The 21359-nt window shown below is 49.0% G+C and overlaps 1 protein-coding gene across 5 annotated transcripts in view; it reads right to left on the bottom strand.

Moving 5' to 3' along the window:
- MACROD1 (mono-ADP ribosylhydrolase 1) overlaps positions 1–20196 on the bottom strand; it is a 222026-nt gene extending 201830 nt beyond the window's left edge. For 2 of the 5 annotated variants that reach the window (XM_075939103.1, XM_075939102.1), the window contains exons 1-3: positions 19751–20194; positions 12818–12919; positions 12308–12427 (exon numbers count right to left, since the gene is read on the bottom strand). In XM_075939103.1, the coding sequence (XP_075795218.1) occupies positions 12308–12427; positions 12818–12919; positions 19751–20021 (493 nt within the window). In that variant the 5' untranslated portion in view covers positions 20022–20194. Of the gene's footprint in view, positions 1–12307; positions 12428–12817; positions 12920–19750 lie in introns of all 5 variants that reach the window. The other 3 variants (XM_075939106.1, XM_075939105.1, XM_075939104.1) reach the window with 2 other exon arrangements.
- Between the last annotated feature and the right edge of the window lie 1163 nt (positions 20197–21359).

The following is a 21359-nucleotide window of genomic DNA, read 5'->3' as shown; positions in this document are numbered from 1 at the left end:
GCAGGCCCATAACTCATTGGAGTGGAGACTCACCTAAGGCCACACAGGGAATCTGTGGCAGAGCAGGGAACTGAACCCGAGTCTCAGGTTACTCTCCTAACCCCTGGTCCCAGCCGAGTGTTCCTCTGCTTCTGCCTTTGCCATCTGACAGACCCCAGGGCTCTCAGAAATCTCCTCTCGCATGCAGACCCTCACAGATTAACAGCTCTCTCACTGTCTCCTTATGCTCTGCTGTCAGTGGATCTGTCTGCTGTCTCTTTTCTTCTGCTAAGGGTACAGCTACACTGCAGTATGGGAGGGCGCGGGGAACTGCAGCTCATATAGACGGACCAGAGCTAGAGCAAGTACCACATCAGTGTTGCAACAGCAGCATAGGCTTCAGAACAGGCTGTACAAGCCCCACAGTTATTACTCAGGCACTATCCCATGCTAAGCACTGTGCTGAACCTTCCCAGCACCAGTACCTGAGTGTGTTAGATTACAGTGAGCTCCGGTCGGCAGCCATGCCCTGTGATTACCGTGTAGATGTTCCCTTCGATTACTAGCTCTTTGGAGCAGGGAGCATCTTTTTGTCCTGCCTGTGCAGCACCTAGCACAATGGCATCCTCAGTCTGTCTAAGTGAGTTCTGTGTTTGCTCAGCAATACGCATTCACCAGCCTCTGTCTTCCCATCTGTAGCCTTGGCATCTGCCTGTAGCAAAGGGCCCCAAGGCTTCATTAGCTGTGTGTAAAGGAAAGGCTGATAGAAGCAGAGTAGCAGGTACCAGAATTAAGTCCCTCTGCCATCGTTACTGTCTCTTTATTCTGAGTCTGTATAATGCCTTGCACACTGGGGGTCCAGTCTATGACCGGGGCTCCAGGTGATACCACAGCACTATTCAGTAACAATGATTCCCAGGGCCAAGCCAAGACCCTAGCCACTCTAATCACTGCACTAGTTTTCCTCTCACTTCCATGCTGCAGCCTTATGATGAAATGAGCAATACACTAAGCAGCGTATACAAAGACTGGCTCTTCCCCAAGGTCTGTACAGCTGCCCCTGCTGCCATTTGCTCTAAAGCTCATAAGTCTGGAGTTCTGCCATTGCATTAGAGCTGCAGGAAAGTTTTTAACTTTTTTTTTTTTGCAGGGTAAAAAAATGCAGCTGCAGCAACCCCACAACATCCCACAACGTTATGTCGTTTTCATGGAGCTGTTGGCTCAGGAAAACAAACAAGAAAAGATTTCCGAACCCCCTCCTCCCCCCCAAAAGTTTGACATTTTGGGGCTGAAATGATTTTTTTGTTTCAAAATGTCCTTTAATATGAACCACCTCAATCACTGCCATTGGAAAGCCAGCTCTGTTACAATCAAAAAAGAATCTTCAAACTTTTCCATTTTACTGAACGTTCAGTTGGCTCCTCAAAAATTCTTTGTTCCCAATTTTTCAGAATTTCCAGAAGACCCCCCCCAAAATTCCATTCTTCAACCCAGTGTGCGGCCTCCCTTCAGACTGGATCTTCCCCAAAGTGGGGCCGTTTCCTCTGCCAACAAGTTCTCCAAAGCCATGAAGTTGGAGCTCCGCCCAGCACCATCCCCGCATCTCTGGCAACTGATTTCCCCAAGGGATGGCAAACAGCAGAAAGCGACAGAGTTGAAGTGACAGATAAAGCGATTTACACTGACACTTCAGCATTGCAATATCTGCTTGGAGTTTGTCTCCTGCTCTTCGCAGTCCCAGAGCCATTGTACTAGAAGGCAGTGATTCATAACAGAAGGGACTTTTTGCTGGCTTGATCTATCCATAGAGAGCTAGAATGAGGAAAGGCCATAACCTGCTTAGTAGAACCAAGACAAGACTAGGGAAGTAGCTGTTCAGACTAATTCTATAGCCAGGCAACCAGAGAAAAGGCCTTTGTTCTATCTATGGTACATTCATGGCCCCCTTCTCCCACTGCAATCTTTAATGCAGGGATTCTCAATCTGTGGGTTATGACCCAAAACTAGTTTAACAAAATGCATCAAAGGGTCTCAGGGATGGCTGGGCTCAGCTTCCAGCACCAAGCACTGGGATTGCAACAATTCTCAGGTGGCCCTTTGGCATGATGACACTGGGCCAACTGGACCAAATTTGAGTGAACGGTGCTGCAACCTTACATGCCAGGCTGAAAAGCCACTCTCACAAATTTGGCCTGCCTAGTCCCCTGTCATCCTGCCAGAAGGGTGAGCCTAAGCAGTGCTGCCATCCCAGCAGACATAACATCTGGAGCAGTAAGCCAAGTACAGTATAGCCATTCTCTTGGAACAAAAGCCAAGAGGGAGCGGTCGGTGACATGTCCACTTGCTAAGTACAGCCCTGCAACGTATCTATAATTGTAGGAACGCCCAAAGCCAGTTGGCAAAGCGGCTCCTTGGTACGTAATAGTAAATCTCAGCAGGTCTGACTTGTTTAACACACCTCACACACCACTGCTGTGATATTTATCCAAAAGGTGTCATGCATGGTGTCTGGTAATGCACTCACTGGTCCTGAAAGTCATCGTTTGGCTTAATGTACAGAGTGTGCGCTAAGCATTCTAAATATGTGCTGGAAATGTGCTTGGCAAGCAATGCCCAGACTGCCCTAGATCAAGGAACATGTATTTGCTTGTCTGACCAACCAGGTTGTCAGGTAGAGACAAGTAAGGACCATTTACAAGGTCTCAAGTGAGGGAGAAGACAGCATAGGACCTACACCACAGCAGGAGAGACAGCAGCTACGTCTGGATTTCCTTGTCAAAGAACACATTTCAAAGGATCAGCAGACTATAAAGGAAGGGGGAGAGAGCCCCTATTTTATCCTTCACTTGGGGAGGCAAAGAAGCCGCTCCATCAGAGCTCTGTCAGGGTCTTAGCTGAAAAGTTAAGCAGCCAAGCTGAAAAAAAGACTGGAGAGAAAAACTTATTTGGAAAAAGGTTTCTCGTTTGTTCAGCTAGACTGACATTATAGATGAGTTTCTTACTTTGGTTTGTTTGTTGCCATTTCTCTGTCTTTACTCATTATGCCCACTACCACTTACAGCTGGCTCCTTTTGTTAATAAACTTATTTTACTTGTATTACAAACCAACTCAGTGCTTTGATGGAAGTGCAGGGTTTGTAAACTTCTATCAGGGTATGTCTACTCTTGCACCCTCTTTCGAGAGAGGGATACGAATGAAGACACTTAAAATTGCAAATGAAGCTAGGATTTAAATATCCCTTGCTTCATTTGCATATTCACGTTATAGTGCTATTTCGAAATAGCGCTATTTTAAAATAACAGACGCTGTTAAGACATGGTTATTTCGAGAGAAAATCCTTCTCTCGAAATAACCCTTATTCCTCATACGAGGTTTACCAGTTATTTCGAGAGAAGGGTTTTCTCTTGAAATAACCACAGCTTAACAGTGTCTGTTATTTCAAAATAGCACCATAACGTGAAGAGGCAATTTCGAATGTCTTCATTTGCATCCCTCTCTCGACAGAGGGTGCAAGCGTAGACATACCCTGGTAATAAGCTGCTGTGAACAGTTTCTATGGAGAAGCAGCAGGTTTGATAAGGTTTTGTGGGTGCTATAGTATGAGGGACGGGGCACACCATTGCAGGGGGAGACAGCTCTGTAGAACTGGGAAGTTCATTGTGTAGCCCATAAGGTTAAGTTGTTAGTCTGCTATACCATGTAACATGCTTCTTCCTTGAGTTGATTTATACTCATTTGTTATTATATCCTGCTGTCACTGAATCATATTTTCAGGGGCTGTTTTATTCATCATAGTCATTCATAGTATTTGGCTGTAGTGCAAGAAACCTACAGGCTTGTATCCTGTATAATTAGCTAAAGCAAATTAAATACAAGTACTTGTAACCTTTGTCATTGATCAAAATGGCCTACCGGTTGCTCCTCAACTTTGGGGAACTGAATGGGGGAACCAAACAGAACTGAATCTGTTTATCTTGAGTCTAGAACCACCTGGTAACTGCAGGATATATCACCAAACATGGAAGCTACAAGTAAGGCCAAAGGTAACAGTTCCAGGAGTGAGATAATCTTGATTAATAAAAATAGGTGTCAGAACATGTTAACTCATAGAGTAAGTGTACTTGAAGATTTATTGGGGTGAGGAAATAAGATTTGGGCATGGTAGATTGGGCCTGAATTAAGCATGCTAGGGATTGCAGGAGGTTTCATTCAGTCAGTTCACTTGCTCATCAGCTTAATCTACCTTCTATCAAGCTATTAGCTCAGCTTTCCTGTATAGCTTAGCCACTCAATGCTCTACCTGTTTGAACCATAAGATTCATCGGGAATGCCAGGGCGAAGCTGGTCCACTGTCTCTTAACACCAGGTCTTGAGGGAAGGGTGTGGGTTTGCTGGGTAGTTCTTTATCATAGAAATGTTACCACAAGGAGTCCTAGGATTATATTAATGTCGTGTAGCCCTATGTTTCAGAACATCTGTTATTCTTTAACAATTTGGTATTGTCCTCATTTTAAGTATCCTTGACATGCAACCTGAGGGTCCTCTTCCAAGGCAGAACTCTCTGTGTTCTCTCCCGCTGTAGCCTGGATTGGGACAAGGACCTAAATATCTTCCCATGAGATGCTGCCAGTGGTGAGCCATAATCCCTAGCCCAGAAATTCAGGTCAAGAACTGATTGTTACCTGCTAGGTAAACTGGCGGAGTCTGGAAGAGTTTGCTGGCATGGCAGCCGGACTGGTGGTCAGGGAGCTGCCACACAGTAAGCAGCGGCAAAGCTTTCACTTGCTGAGAGAGAGTTAATACCACGGCTCGCAGCTCTGGGAACCCCAACTGAGTATCACAGTACCTGCTGCTCCACAGCCATGCAGCACACTGTCTTCTCTATCCCCTGTCCAGCCCCCCGCTGCACCCTGCCCTGTAACTAGGCAACTCTCATCATCCCATACATCCGAGACCCCAGCCCTGCACTTCTCCACTACACTACCAGCCCCTTTTGCCCCCAACTCCTTCCCCAGACCCACCATGTTACCCCCAGAACTCCAAGCTCTCCCCCATGCTTTTACCCTATGCACCCATGGGCCATGTGGGGCAGGGGGCATTTGGTTTTTGAGACCTGTCAGCTCCCCTCCCTCCCGTGAGCTCTAGAGCCTTCCCCCAGCCCTCCAATTTCTTCCTCAGCCCATCCAACTTCTTCCTCACTACACTGCTGGGCCCCACAATCTCACCAGTTGGCCTATCAGCCCCGAAATCCTCCCTGCACCTTACCCTCTGCCTCCCTATGGGCCATCGGTTTTTGGAGGGGAGTGTCTCAGTTTGTTGCTCCTTCCCCTCCCACAATTGCCAGGGGGACCGCACTAGCTGCTCATCTCTCACTGGAGCATCTGGACTCAATCCAGTGAACATGAAGCCCTGCCTGGTCCTGAGGTCACAACAGGCCATCACAGTTTACAGAAGGGGCCTGAACCCAAACAGGCTGAGAACCCCACTGCTGTAATGTGGTTACAAGCTGCCTGTAAGGCAGGGCAGTGCTATTATCTCCAGCGTCCGGACAGGGACACCGGGCACAGACATGATCAGGCCTGCAGACAGGGGAGGAGAGCAAGTGAGCTGCAGTTCCCCGCCCCTGCTGCTGCAACAGCAACAGCCGGAGCCCCAGGCCCCTTTGAATTGCTGCTGGAGTGCTGCTCCATGCAGCTCTGAGGCGGGAGGGGGGAGGTGGGACAGCTGTAGTCTGGGCAGCACTAAGAGCTGATTGCCCTCAGACTCTGCCCTCTTCCACATGAGGCCCCACACCCTCTGGGGTCATGGAGCCCATCCCCCCCCCCACCTTGCCCCGGGGCCCACGTTGGCTGTCGGCCATGCTAAACACGGTGACTTGCCCAGGCCATACAGGGCAAGAGGTGAAAGAGGAGGTGATTGACCCAGATCTCCCAAGATTGTCAGAGATTATTAATTTCCAAGATGCAAAGCACTGCAGTTCAGACAGACTGGGAAGAATAGCACAGAACTCCTGGGTTCTGATGTGGACAAGTCCCTCCCCATCTGTGCCTCTGTTTTCTTCCTCCTTTATATAGCTTCTGAACTCCTCCAGGCAAGGGCTGTCACTGTGTGTCTGTGCAGTACCTGGCAAATGGGGGAGAGGAACCTCAGCTGAACACAGGTGCCTTGAACCCTGGCCCAGAGATTTAGCTGCAAGGCCAACTTGTCTCTCAAGAGACTGAGCAGTTAGTGGGGTCTACAGAAATCAGGCCACTTCTCTAGGGGCTTAAATATTCATTTAGGAGCCAAACATTAGCAACCCAATTCTGAATATATTGTCCCTATGTTCTGTATGGTAAGTGGCCTTAATCATGTCTCACTTCATTATTCTCTTAACTACAGAGGGCAACTAGTGATCAGAAGACAGTGGAATGGGATTCAGGACTCCTGACTTCTATTTGCATCTTTGCCACTGATTTCCTGTACAGCCTTGGCAGAGTCACTTTTTCTGTCTGTGTGTCATGTTTTCCACCTATAAGAGGACAGCCAGCTGTATATTACCTGACCAAGGGGCTGGGATGCTTTGTTAATATCCATGCTGGTTTTTTAGATCAAACTATGAAGATGTCAGAGGATTGCAAAGGGTCCTCAGGCCAGATCCTCGGCTGGTATAAATCAGCCATCATGCCACTGGAATCAGTAGGTAAATTGTCTGTCACTCGTTTGTCACCACTAGAATTGGATCAGCATACGCCAGCCACGGACGTCCTCTGCTCTGCCCTGTCCGGTCGAATGAACTGGAACTTCTTAGATGTTTTACCAAAGAGCCATGGACATGCCGCTCAGTGCTGCAGGCATCAATTCTAGAGGGACAGCATCCTGGCAGAAACACTCCATTCCATGCAGGAAAAAGCCTGGACCTGTCCCCTCTCCCCAGGAGCAGTGACTTACAAAGGAGCCTCCCAGGCCTAGAAACACCCCCCTGATCCACACATACCCTTGTTAGTACAGAGGAGCAGAAAATGCATTTCCCTTACTGCTGCGCAATGCTGATCAGGCAATTACTCATGGCTAATGATGATTATCAGGTCGCATAGAATTTAATGGACAGGTATTATATTCCTGCTTGTGACTTTACATATGAATTAACCACATATGGGTTTCATGAGGCACAGAAGCAGGATTTATGAAGCACTGACAAAGCCCCTTGTTAGTTAAGACTTTTATTCTTCTAATAAACAGGTTGATTTATCGGGGAGGAAATTAATAAGCAGCACATTGGAAAGCTGAGGCACGGGCGCCCTCTTCTGCCCAGCTGTGGCATGGGGGAGAGCACATTTCAGTGAAGGATCAGCTGTGTCAATATTTGACATGTTATTACTTGTTGTGTCTACCAAGGTAGGGGGGACCAGTGAGACGGGATCCAACTGTGCTGCACAGACACAAATGGGCCTTAATTCCGAGTTCCAGCAATATAATCAGAGAGGTAACTTTACACCAAGTTAGTGACTCAGATGCACTGTTGCATGAGGATGCCCTTACATCAATTTCAACCTGGCTTACATCGATTTAATCTCACAGTAGTCAATTTACAGGCACCAACTAAAACGATTAAGTCATTTTAAGCAGATACAAATATCCACAGGGGTTGCACTGACTTAACTAACTCCGTTCCACAACAGATTTAAGTCACTGATGCAAATTCTATATAGAGCAAACCCCGAAACAGCCAAATCAGACAAAGGAAAGAAGGAGAAATCTAGGCTCTGCTCCCAGCTCTGCCACTGGCCTTGGGTAACCCTTCCCCCTCACAGTATGTCCACCCTTCTCCCCCTCATCTATTCAGAGTGTGAGCTCTTTAGTGCAGGGACTGTCTCTCACCATGCATCATGCGGCTCTGCACAGACCAGGGCCCTAATTTTGGTCAGGAGCTTTGCAGAGCCCAGCATGATGGGAGCCCCAATCTCATTGATTTGGGACTCATAGAAGCTACTATACTACACATATTATTAGAGGCCAAGTTTTGCTTTATAGGTAGAAGGGGTTTAAATGATTTTCTGTGGCTCAGAAAACCATCTCGCCTTCAGAGGTTTCTCCAAATCTACTGTCGCAGCCTCCGCCACTTCATTACTGTCTCTGTGTTCCTGTTTCCAGCCAAGAGTCCAAGGCTGCATTTAAGAAATGGCTCTGGTAGTCCCCAAAGCACTCAGCCACAGCAATTTCTCACTCCTTGCAATCCTAGAGAGTGCTCCTGCTCCCCAGACACCTGCTCATTCACCCTCAGCCACTCTGAGCTTGGCTTGGCCACTGCCCTTCAAACAGCTGCCCTTCCGGTGCCTGGAAACTGACACCTTTTCGCATCCTTTCCTAACCCTCCTGCCACAAGCATATTCCTGGCTTCTCACCCTCATTGCATCACCGCCCATTGGTGCAACTCCCATAGCACCCCAGTTTCTATTACAAACATGAACCCTCCCCTCCACTAGTGCCAAAGTGAGTGGGAGGGAAATTTTCCCAGCAAAACGTAATTTCAACCAGAAATGCCCTTGTGTTAAAAGAAAAACTACCTTTTTTTTTTTTAAGGGGACAAAAATTCATTTGCAAGCTCCTCATTGAACTGTAGGACTGTACTGCACCCAGCACAACAGGGTACAAAACAGCCCTCCAATGACTTTGAACCTGCAAGGCTTTCTAGAGCAAATGGAAGCGGGGACACTTCCGCTCATCATATAACACAAGAGTCAGGGAACACAATGGGAGGGTGGCCAATTCTAAACTGATCAGAGGAAATATTTTGTTACTTGACAATTATTAGCCAGCAGAACTCTCTGCCACTGGATACAGTTAAGAAATCAAAAACGTAGCAAGAGTCAAAGAGTTGCTGCACATTTCTATGACTAACAAAAATGTCCAGAGCTAGAACAGCTGATTCTTAGGTTATCATAAGGCCAGAAAGTCCCAAGATTATGTAGCTGGACCTCCAGTATAACTCATGGCCCATAGGACAACCCTGAACTAATTCCTCATTGAACCACAGCAGATCTTTTAGTAAAAGAGCCAGTCTGGATTTAAAACACTGCTAGTGATGGAGAATGCACTGATCCCCTTGGGAAGTTATTCCATTGCTTAATCATCCAAATTGATACAAATCTGTGCCTTCTTTTGCAAACTTGTCTCACTTCATCTTCAATCCATTGGATCTTATTGAACCTTTGTTAAACTGAAGGGACATCTACCATCAAATTTCTGTCCCTCATGTAAGCTAAATAGAGCTCCTGGAGTATTGCATTCTAAGGCATTGTTTCCAAACCGTTAGCCATTCTTGGGGCTCTACTCTGAACCCTCTCCAAGCTAGTAACATCACCAGGATTTGGGAACCTAAAATCTGACCATTTTCCAGTTCTTGTCATATAAGTGCTAGGGACGTTAAAAATTGTGTATTAGGGTAACTGTGTAATCACTGAAAATCTCAGTGGTTTCACAGTTATTAACACTACAGGCTCTGCAGTATAAAGAGGAGGCTTTCCTGATGCAGAAGCTGCCTCTCCGGGAGTCAGGGCAGCAGCCCTTGCCTTGCCCCACCCCCCGGCTCCCGGAGGCTTCGCCGAGTTATCAGTTTATCTGTTAAACAGTCATTTACATTCAAACACCCCTAGTAAGTGCCAAAGGCAGAGATAACCTCCCTAGCAAAGATTTTGGATGGGAACTAAACCCTTAGGCTACGTCTACATTGGCAAGATTTTGCACAAATACCCTTTAACGCAAGAGTTTTTGCGTTAGAGTATTTACGCAAGAGAGCATCTTCACTGGCATGTGCCTTTGCGCAAGAGCATCCGTGCCACTGTAGACACTGTAGAAATCAGTGCTCTCTTGCGCAAGAAAGCTCCAATGGCCATTTTAACCATCGGGCTTTCTTGCGCAAGAAATTCATGTTGCCTGTCTACACTGGCCTCTTGCGCAAGAACCGTTGTGCAAGAGGGGCTTATTCCTGAGCGGAAGCATCATAGTTCTTGCGCAAGAAGCACTGATTTCACACATTAGAATGTCAGCGTTCTTGCGCAAGAACTCCCTGCCAGTGTAGACAGGCAGCAAGTTTTTGCACTTTTGCGCAAAATCATGCCAATGTAGACACAGCCTTAGGATTCAGGGCTTAAGCTGATCTCTAGTAGGTCTAGTCTGAGATATTCAGGGAAAGCAGATAAACCCATATCTGCTCTCACAACTTCCTCCAAAGCATCTTGTACTGGTCACTGTCAGAGGTGGCATACTGGGATGGATGACCAGACTGGTAATTCCCATGGTGGAGTCAGTTCTCATAAAGCAGCTGGCTCCAAGCAGAGCCCTATCCTCACAAGTACCCACCATGATGAACACGCACAGGGAACATACGGCTAGAGTTTATCTCCCTGCAGCTTGAGGTGGGTGTGCTGACTGTGTTGACGGGCTTCTTAGCTGGATGTCAGAGATAAATGGCACTGGAGTCATCTCTCGGGGGGACTCTGGGATCAGATTCAATTGAGTACAGAATGGAGCATCTGTGCTGAAAAAGAAGGAGGGCAGCTCTGGGGAAGGCTCCATCATTCAGTTTTGGCACACACCGGATTGGAGACCACAGGGGGAAAAGCGCACACACACACACCCCATCAAAAAAGAGAGACATTACCTTTCCTCTCTAGAGGCCACCAGCTCCAATCTGGACCCCAACCAGAGGGAGGGTGAGTGGTTGGATCAGGGGATGGGAAATGAAACATGGGGCTTTTCCCCTGAAGCGAGGCATTGGCTTCAATCCAACCGCATGGTAAGGGAGTGGCAAGGAACAGACATGGGGTCTATCATGTCTAAGGCCTCAGTCAGGTCTATGATCACACTTGCCCACTCTCACAGTTCTATCAAAAAGCCCCTGCTACATGACATTTATCTTAAAACCCCAACTCCTGGAGTCATGGGATGATGCATGAAAAAGATTCAAACCCAAAAGCTGGAACATTTGATTTCAAGTATAACAGCTGCAGCAACACCTGCGCAAGCCTGCAGAGACCCTGAGCCTAGCATGCTGAGAACGGGGATCTGCCCCTAGCGTAACACATGCAGTCACCCTCCCCCTGCAGAGAGCCTGAGCAGACTGCTCTTGATGGAGGGAGCTGCCCTGAACGTAATTCAACACAGTAACGCTGACTGAGTCTGCAGAGAGCCTGAGCCGAATTCTCTCAGAAGGGGGAGCTACCCTGAGTAACTGGTATGCCACTCACTTGAGTCTGCCAACAGCCTGGGTTACAGGGAGAGATGTCTCACTGGTTCATTTAACCCTGACGATGCTGGACAGGAGAGCCTGCCCCACACCCTGCCAGCTATGGTACAAGAGAGGGGTAATCAGTTGTATCAGAAGAGTAATGAAATCCAGATAGTACCCAGCCCACCCACACCTCAGGTTTAGTTCAGCCCATTTCCCGATGGGTAGCAGGGTTGGGGTTCTAGAGCCATCCGATGCTCAGGGAGAGTTAGTTGCACCAACCTCCATTTCCTGCAAGATTGTGACACTCACCCCAAGCCACACTCACAAATGGACAGCAGCAAAAATGGGGTCAGTGCCACATGAAACCTACCTCCCCTAATCCAATCAGACACGTCCCAGCTTGGCCTCACTAATGGGCAAGGGAGTTTTGCTCTGAACAAAGGTTTAAAAAGAATCTCAGATAAATCCATATCCATCAATCAGCCCCAAGCCCCAACCACCTCACAGAGACAACTCACTAAGCAGCAAGGTGACACAGCCCATGGAGACAAATATAGAGCAGCTATTGGTGGCAATAGATCCAGTCACCCTGCACAGCCAACCAAAATCCTAGACATGCACCATGATCTTTGGGCAGGCAAATAACCAACTCTACAGAGCACTTGGAACACCCTACACACACATCTGGGATAGGGTTAAGTCCTACAAAATTGAGGGGTTCCTGGGGGGGGGGGCAACAGAACTGACTGTGCAGAAGTGGCATAGGCTGCATGTTTTCTGAGCAGGCAGGAGCCCTGTGCTCCAAAACAGACAGGCCAGAGCCAAGTGGCATCCAGCCAGCAGCTCTTGGGGGCAGCCCAGCACCCTACACTTCAGAAACATGCTCCCTGCTCAGAGCATAAGCCTGACAGGCAGCTAGCACTCCTGCCAGCCTCAGGGGTAGATGGGAGCATGCTTTGTCCCACCTAGTCCTCTTTTTCCGTATGTTCACCATGGGGCATGACCCCCTGTGACCAAAAGCAGCTGCCCCAACAAGCAACATGTAGAGAGAGGGAGCTGCAGTTTCCATAGGAGCAGGGATTCCGGTCAGAAGAGAGGATCTGTGATCCACTCACCTGCATTGACGATTGCATCCATCTCCAGTTTCGTGATGTCCCGGCGAACAAGAGAGATCTTCTCATTCAGTTGATTGTCCTTGGGGAACTTGGCCTCTTCAGGTTGCTTCAGTCGGGCATCTAGAAACAAGGGGCCAAGGTCAGGGGTCTCCATGCCCTACAGGAGAAGAATCCAGCCATACGCTCCTTCACAGAACCAGGATTCTGGGATAGAAAGGGCAGGGCTGTGCCATGCCCAAAGCACGATAGACCTGGGATTAAGCAGAACTGAGAGGGAGAGCAGATTCCAAATTGGGGAGCCCTCCACTCCACAATTCACACTGGGGTTTGGGTTTTACTTTCAGATGGCTGAACTGGAAGCCACTTAAGTGCCCCTTAATCCTGACCACAGTCCTCTGCTATCCCAATCCTGGGGTTCCCCCACCGCAGCTCTTTCAGTGCCCCTCAACCCTGACCCACAATGGAAATCTGCTACCCACTGACAAAGGGTTTTAAAACCTTAAGACTCACTTTTAGCCATTTTTTTCCAGGTGTCGATGTCCTTCAGTGTGATAAAGTCCTTGGTGTAGTAATGCTCCCGTCTTTGCTTCTGATTCAGACCTTTCAGGTATGCTGCAGAGGAGGGACAAGGCCCACAGAAGTGTTACTAAGGTAACGAGAATGAGGTGCCCCTATTATCACCCCCTGCACTTCTGTAGCACTTCTTGTATAGCTCAGTATTTCCCATCTCAGGGGAGCAAAACCATGAGTCACCCCACACACACACACACACACACACACACTTTTTTTTTTAAACCATTGTATTGTGATGTTTTGATCTTTAAAGTGCACAGTGTTTGTGAGGGAGCAGGAGGGTGGAGGACAATTATTGCTGCCCACTCTCCCGCTTCATTAGGTAAAGAGACAAGGGCCCCTGCTGCACCTCTACCCGCATGTGCCCGAGGCCAGCCAGCAATCAATTCTGCCCCCACCTCCAAGTCAAAACTGTCCCCCATCACATCTTCCCCCTCAGCTCCACTGCTCACCCAGCCCTCCCCCATCCTCCATTCCTTCCCCCAGCCCAGCCCCACCTCTGTGCTTTCTGGGCTCTTTCCCCTCCCCCCTCTCTGATCTAGCTGGAGTGGGGTCCCCCTCCCCTTTCAGACTGGGGAGGCAGTTCCAGGCATTCTTCCCCCTCCCACCACTTAACGCCCTTTCTCCCAGGACGGGAGGCAGAGGAGCCATCAGTCACCCCCAACTCAGGTGATGAGCATGGCTTCAGGGATGCTGAGAGCACTTCTAACGGCTGCTCCGATTGGCTGCTCACCCCAGGAGGCAGGCAAGAAGGACAGGATCCAGACAGAGAGGGGTTCCCCAGACAATCTGGTTTGCCCTGCCCTCCTCCCGCCACTGCAACCACACTGCAAGAGCAAAGCACAAGGAGCTGTTCAGGGGAGAGGCCTTGCCTGAGGTGACCCCGCAGAGCAGGATAGACCCAAGCACTGACGTTATGCACGCTGAGGCTGGCGCACTCCAAGTGGCATGGTCCTGCCTACCCTGTTGTGGGAGCATCACTTCACACCCTTCCTGCTGAACCTGAGACTGAGGTCCTCTGCAAATGAGGGGTGTGCTGTGTCAGGGGGAAGGAAACTAGCCCCTGGAGCAAGTGCCCTGGGGCAGGTCTAGGGTTACCACCCCTGAAATGCAAAAAAACCCAGCCCTCCACTCTTCGCAACTGCAAGGCAACTCCACAACCCCCTTTAAACAGCCACGTATAGTAGCTAGAGAGAGAACACAGAGACATGATTGACAACATTTTCTTACTTAACCTGCAGAAATAGGAATACTGAAGCATCATTAGCTCCACACGAATTTGTATTAGTACCCCAATAGGTATCCCAGTGTATTGTGATAGTAATGCAAATCTTTAGACTCACAAATAATGTCATGTGCTGTTTTATTTTTAATCTGGCAACTGGCAAAGGCAAATCCATACAAAAAACCTGGTCTGGCTTGTCAAATATGAGCCAGGCGGTAACTCAAGGCAGATCCCCAACTCCCCTCACTTCCACTGAGCTTGATCCTAGCTCTGCCTCAAAGGTATGGGCTTCAGGAAAAAGCTGAAGGAGTGCAGTGGAGGGGGAATCTCTGGATTGTGCTATGCAGGAGGGCAGGCTGCACTAGCTTTCAGGACCCATGGATCCATAACAGATAGCCCTGAACTCATAAGACCATCGCGAGGCTACCAAGCTCTCACCACAGCTCATATATTTTCTAAGCTGTAACAAGTAAGGGTAATTTTCTGAGGTTATGGTCACAATTTCAGTAGAACTTGGAAATGAACCCAGCACTCCTTCCACCTGGCTCCCCGTACACTTTCCAGAGTTCAAACACAAATTTACCATGGGAATTTAAAGTAGGCTCTCCTGCCTTACCTCAGGGGTGAATGCCAATACAGCCCTCACCTTTAGAAGAATACTGACCTGGTCTCCAAAAGAGGCTTTGGGCATATATGAGGGCATTAGACAGTCTCTGTGTTACTCACCACTTCCTGAATGGCACAGGCCACAGAATTTCAACCAGCTCTCCCTCTATTGAACCCAATGTCTTGTGTTTGACTAAAGCCTCTGGCCTGGGGGATTTGGAGACATCAGAAGATGGAGACTCCACCACTCCCCTCAAGAACTGCTTCTATGGTTAATCACCCATGCTATTAATTGAAATGTGTCTGGCATCAGCTTCCAGACATAGTCTGAACGAGAACCTTTCTCTGTCAGGCTACAGAGCCCTTCAGTCCCTAGTATTTCCCCCTGCAAAGACCTATAACTATGTTACCTCTCGTTCTTCTTTTGAGCAGCTGACCAGACTGAGTTCCCCAAGTTTCTCATTCTCAGGTGCCTTTTTCCACCCGCAGATCATTTTGTGCTCTTTTCTAAAACCTCTCCACATTTTCAACCTTGATTTTGAAATGTGGCCTCCACAACTGGATATACCATCCCTACCTGGTCTCACTCATGCCATATTCAGAGTTAAACTCATTTCTCTGCTCCGTCTCACTCCTTCTCTCTTCATACAGGTAAGGACCACACCGGCCCTTGTTTTCCAGCTTGACACTGGGTGCTTCTGCTGAGTTGTCTGTCCTTGATGACCTCCAACTCCTTTTCCAAGTCACCACTCCCCAGGATACAGTTCCCCCTTCTGTTGGGATGGCCAGCCCAACTTGTTCCTCTGACACACTTTGTTGGAATGGGCCTGGCTTACCAAACAATCTGTATTGCTCTAGAGAACCGTCCTCATCATCCCACTTCAAACATCTTTGAGTCTCCATACGTTTTAGTAGCAGTGATTTTATATTTATTTCCGGCCCATACATGGGGTGGGGGAAGGAGTGCGTGCAAAGGGTGCAAATGCATCCCCATGAGTACAGCATTTTGACCCAGCCACCCTCCCCCGTACGCTGACCAGGTAGAGGAAGGCTGGGGCTGATATCCCCCCTCTCTCCCAGGAGCAAGGCCAAGAGGAGGTTGGGCCCCAGGGGCGGGGCAGCCACCAGCCCCTCCTACAGCTCACACTCCCCACATAAATTCCTGTGTACAGACCTATACTTTGAAGGCACTGATGGTGTGACGGACCGGGCCATGTCTGGGCACAGCTGAGGGCGTCCGCTCAGGGCGAATTGCTCAAATCCGGGGCTCCTTACAGCCCCCAGACTGGTGACCTCTCCAAACAGGCCACAAACCAGTCCCACAGAGCGCTTCAGCTGCCTGCCTGAAGCCTCACGAGCAAAACCCCTCCGACACCCCAGCAATATCCGTGCCCCAGATGGCCCCGGGCCTCATACACAGGTGGGGGGTCCTAACACCCAATCCCACCTACCCCGAACAAGTTCTGTCCGGTTCCAAGAAATCAGACACAGATCCCTGGTCAATTTACCCTCTGGATCTTACCCACAAATCACGCTGGGCCAATCCTTTAGAATCTAAATCTAAAGGTTTATTATCGCAAGAAAGAAAAGCATGAGAGTAAGGTTGTTAAAGAATAGTACGTTACATGCACCGAATCTCCCAGTCCTCGATGCAGGCTCTAGCAGAGATGTTACAGCTGCTGGTTTAAAAGTCCTTGTTGCACATCCTAGCATCAGGATGGGTTCACAGGTCTTCCGGGCTCTTCGATCCCTGCAATACTGCCTCTGGGATGAAGTGCTGAGCTGAGAACAAAATGGCATCGGCCACATGGCCTCTTTATACCTCCTTCCTGGCCTCTTCTGGTATGCAGCAGGTCACCTGGTCCTCAGCCTCTCTCCGCTGGCCGCTCTTAGGTGTCTGCCCTCATGCTTTAGGTGTGTCCTTGGCCCATTGAGTGCCATTGTCCCACAGAGCCTCGCTAATTAGCATGTCCACAGGCCTGGGCTCTGCCCAATGCTCAACCACATGCAGAGAAGTATTCAGTATCCACACAGACTACAGATTCCTAACTACACACACAGACATTATACAACCACATAAATAGCTTACATAGGATTATTGGATAATAAGCTTCTATTCAGCACCCCACATGGCCCCCTTTTATACCATTTTCTGGGGCCAACACCCCACCTATGGGTACAGCAGTGATCTGGCTGCTCCCCTCAAGATCCAGTAACGTGACAGATGGCAATGTGGATAGGCATCGGGCCTAATACTGATCCTTAGAGACCTTCCCTAGGAATGCCCTGTAAAGTAGATGCCATCCCACACACCTCCATGTGGCCACATATAGTACTACAGACACACTCTGCCTTAATTTCTCTAACTGGGCCACCGGGAAGATTGGCAATTGAAGGTCTCTGTTATTAACACAAACACAAGACCCTCGCCCAGGCTTCTTAGCAGGAGGCTGATTCTATCTGTGTTTCAGTCCTGGGCCCTGTAGCCAAGTGACACTCTGGCATGATTCTTTGCAGGCCAGGACCCTCCAGCCGACTGCAGCTCTTCTCCAGACAGCACAGCCACAGGAGGTCCAACCTACCAGGATCTATCTAAGAACCTCTAAATTAAATTCCTTTCCCTGGAAGTTTTCCTGCCCTGTACCACTAGCGCTCCTGCCCTTTTCCTAGCAGCCAATTCACTGTCATTCCCTTTAAAGAAGCCCATCAGAATAGAGAGGGCCTTGCCTCTGACTCCTTCTAAAGGGCCAGCCACCCCGAGACATATCTCTATTCAACAGGGATTCACCACTGTCAATTACTTTTTGAGATCTATTACCCAGTTCTTACTCCAGGAAACGTGCTCTTCTGATATTACATAGTGCTTATTATTGTTGTGCAGTGTGACGCAAACGCCTTACATAAGTCTCAGTGTATTGCATCTCTGCAGTTACTGTTACCAACCAACCTTGCAATCTCTTCAAAGAAAGAAATCAGGTTTGTTTGACAAGCCCTATTTCCTATCAAACCATCCTGACTGACAATAATTATAGGCCCTTTAGATCTACATCATCTGAATCCCATATCAGTTCTTTCATTATTTTGCCTGGGACTGATGTCAAACTAACCAGCCTATAGTTACCTGAGTCATCCCACTTGTCCTTTTTGGAAGATTTGAATAACATTAGTACTCTTCCAGTCTTCTGAAATGTCCCCACTATTCCAAGCTTTATTAAAAATTACTATCAAGCGAGCCAGAGACCTCCTCAGATAGCTCTTTTAGGACTCTGAGGTGCAAGTTACCTGGGCTGGCTCATTTAAAAATATTTAACCCTCACAGATGTGCATTAACTTTGCCCTTAGTTTTGGACTGAAAATGTTTTACCTTCATCATGTAACACAAATGCATCATTCTCCATCTTTCCAAATACAGAACAGAAATATTTATTGAACACTTCTGTCTTTTCTGCATCGTGAACAATTTTACCATCTCCACCTCATAACTGGGCTGTATCATTGCTAAGATTTCTTTTGTTCCTAAGACACTTAAACTCCTTCTTTTCCTTGGCCCTGCCAGAAATGCATTTTTCTTTGATGCCTTCAGCCCTCCTTATCGGTTTTTCTACATTTCCTAGATTCTAATTTAGATCAATTGCTATCTATTACCCCTCTTTTCCATTTGTTCTATATTACTTTCTTTTTAATTTCTAACTGCTGCCTTCACTTTGCCACTGAGCCAGACTGGGCTTTTAGCCAAAACTGTCATCTTTCTTGATTGTAGAATTGTGGCTTTTTAGCCATCTAATAAACTCCTCTTAAAGAACTTCCAATTTTCCTGTCTTGGAGCAATTCCTCAAGACAGCCGTGCAAAGGGCCTAGGAAATCGGGCTATGAGGAAGATAATCCCTTAGATAAGGACTGAAAAGGCTGTTGAACCTAGAGCAGGAGGGCTTGGGTGAGGCTACATGGATGCTGAATCTCATTATAAACTGAAAGGAGCAGGGAAGAGGGCTTTGGTGTTGGGTTTTTAGGTATTGTGCCAGCCCCAGCAGGGGTGCAACGATGAAATGCAGAAGCACCAGTCAATATGAGCCCCAGTTATACCTGCTACCCCATCTTGCACTGGGGCAGATTCTGTCTCTTACCCTGGGTTTGTATGGTGCCTGGCACAACAGGGTCCTGTTCTTGGCTAGTGCCTGGCATTACTATGATGAAGAGGATTAATAACGCAGGGGGACTGTGTCAGCAGCACAACATGGATACCTTTGCATCACACTTTCTGTCACTGACTGTGCCTGAAAGGAAGTGGATAGGCAAATACATTCTCCACGTCCAGGGCAGCTTTCATGGTAGAGTCAGGGCTGGCTCGGTAGAGCTTCAGGCATGTGGTGCTGCAGTGCCACTAGCAGTTGGTGCAGAGCATTCTATTCCCATGGTTTGGTTTTGGCAGGCCAGCACCATAGGGAACAGCCACACAGCTCCAATGCACCAGCTCTGCTCCCCCTGCAGCACCTGGCCTAGGAAGTGCTACCTCCCTTCAAGGAACTTGGGAATGATACAGCTGCCAGTTGAGTTCTGGGATATGGTACAAGGGATGCTGGGAGCATTGACACACATATGCTCTCCCACAAATCCAGAAGGGGATCCCACAAATCACCCACCGTGTACTGAGGCAGCACAAGGCATGATAGGATTCCTACTTATGCTGCATGGCTAGATGCAGAGACAAGGGATGATAGAAGAACAGTGTCAGTTTTTAACAAACCCAATGCACTGTGGCAACAGACCCCAACTGTTCCATATCCAGGGTGGATTTCTGTGCTGGCATACAGACTCCCTGCAAAGCTGCATAGTGCCCAGAGAAGGGACAAATGCCCTTAGGGGGGTGGAAATTAGACAGGGTAAGTGGCCCTATATGGAGGTGTGTTGCAAACAGAGGTATGATGCCCAGCTAAAGTGGCGCATGGGCAGAGGGAAGGAGTAGCTGGGCACGTGCACGCGCACACACACACACACACACACACACACACACACACACACACACACATCCTCACACTTACTTTTTGCCTCTTTCCAGTCAGTGGACGTGGTCAGATCCACCTTAGCCGCCATGCTTAGTGGGGGAGCAGCTGCCCAGCTCCGGAAGGCTCTGGATACCAATTGGACTGTGCTTGGGGGCTGGCTGCTAGCACTTGGGTCTCTGCAGCTCCACGTGCCCCTCCTGAAACCACCCAGCACCCTGGGGAGCCTGCCTTTCCCCCAGCCCCCCAGAAGCTGCCCTAAGGCTCCAGACAATCTCCTGCCTGGCAGGGTCATGAGAACCCCTAGCATGGCAGCACAGAAAGGAATGCACTGGGGCTCCCTGCCCAGCCTCCCTGGTTGGTCCCTGAGCAGCCGAGAGAAATTCTTCTCCCTTATTTACTGCACCTGGTATTTGGCTTGCAAAGGGGGGTGGGAGAGGGGACAAAGTTGCTGCGGCTGCTGGGAGGCTACAGACTGAAACTCACCAAGGGCTTTGCACTCAAAAACCCGCCCATCTCTGCGCAAGGGATCCTGGGAAATGTAGTACCGACCCCATCCAGGCTCTTGCATTTCTCTTCTTTGCCAGTAAAGGGCTCTGATGCAGCAAACAAATACAGGGAGCTGAGCAGGGCTTGTGTCTTGGGCTGGCATCTCAGGAGGCTGATCCTGCAAGGGGGGCCTACCATGGACGTGTGCTTTCCTGCTGTTAGCTGGTTTCACGGCAATATTTCAATGCCCCTTTCCCATCCTTCATTGACTTATTATAGTACTGCCAGGCCTGCTGATGGCAGGTGGAGGGAGGGGTAGCAAAGAGGGCAACTATTCTAAAGGACCCGAGCTCCCCTTTAAATTACTGCTGCAGTGCTACACGGCATATTCCAGGAGGCTCAAAGGCGGGGTTGGGGAACCTAAGGCCCAGCGGCCAGATACAGCCCCCAGCTTGCCTGGATCTGGCCCCCAAGGCTCAGGGTCCTCCCCACATCCCCTCAACATTAGGGAGATCATGTTGGCCCTCCCCCACTGACCCCCCGCAGGGCTGGAGCACCCAATATGTGTGTGTGGGGGGGGGGAGTCTCTTTCTGGTTCTCAGCTGGAGAAATTTGTTTTTTGGGTCTCACTTTTTTCTGCTTCTCACTCAAGTGGAGCCCCTGACCCAAAAATGGCTCCCCATGCATGCTCTAAGGGCTGGGGAGGGGAGTTTGGCATGGGGCACTTGACCACTCTGGAGGCTGGCTGCCCTGACCCCACTCCTTTCAGGTATGCAAAGCCGTGTCCCCCCCACCTTGCCCCGGGGCCCAACATGGCTATCAGCTTCCCTGAGCACAGCCAGCCCCACCCCTGTTGTTCCGGATGCTATACAGATCCCAGCCGAGAGACTTGGGCCCTGTTGTGCTGGGTGCTGCACCAATAAAGGACAGACAGTCCCTGCCCTAAAACAATAACAGACAAAAGGTGAGAGGCCAAACAAACAGAGAAAAGTCTATAGCAGACCCTGGACTAGAACCCAGACATCCTGAACTGCAGCACTACGCAGTGGACCATTCTACCCCTGAGCAATCACATTCATGATAATATCGTATTCCTGCAGCTGAAGCAAACATAGGGCTGGGCATTGCAACTCCAGGCTTCTAGTCCCAGCCCTAGGAG

This window comes from Pelodiscus sinensis, chromosome 11 (assembly GCF_049634645.1).
Source record: "Pelodiscus sinensis isolate JC-2024 chromosome 11, ASM4963464v1, whole genome shotgun sequence".
NCBI lineage: Eukaryota > Metazoa > Chordata > Testudines > Trionychidae > Pelodiscus > Pelodiscus sinensis.
Note: the sequence above shows the minus strand (reverse complement) of the source record. Positions and strands in the feature narration are given on the sequence as shown.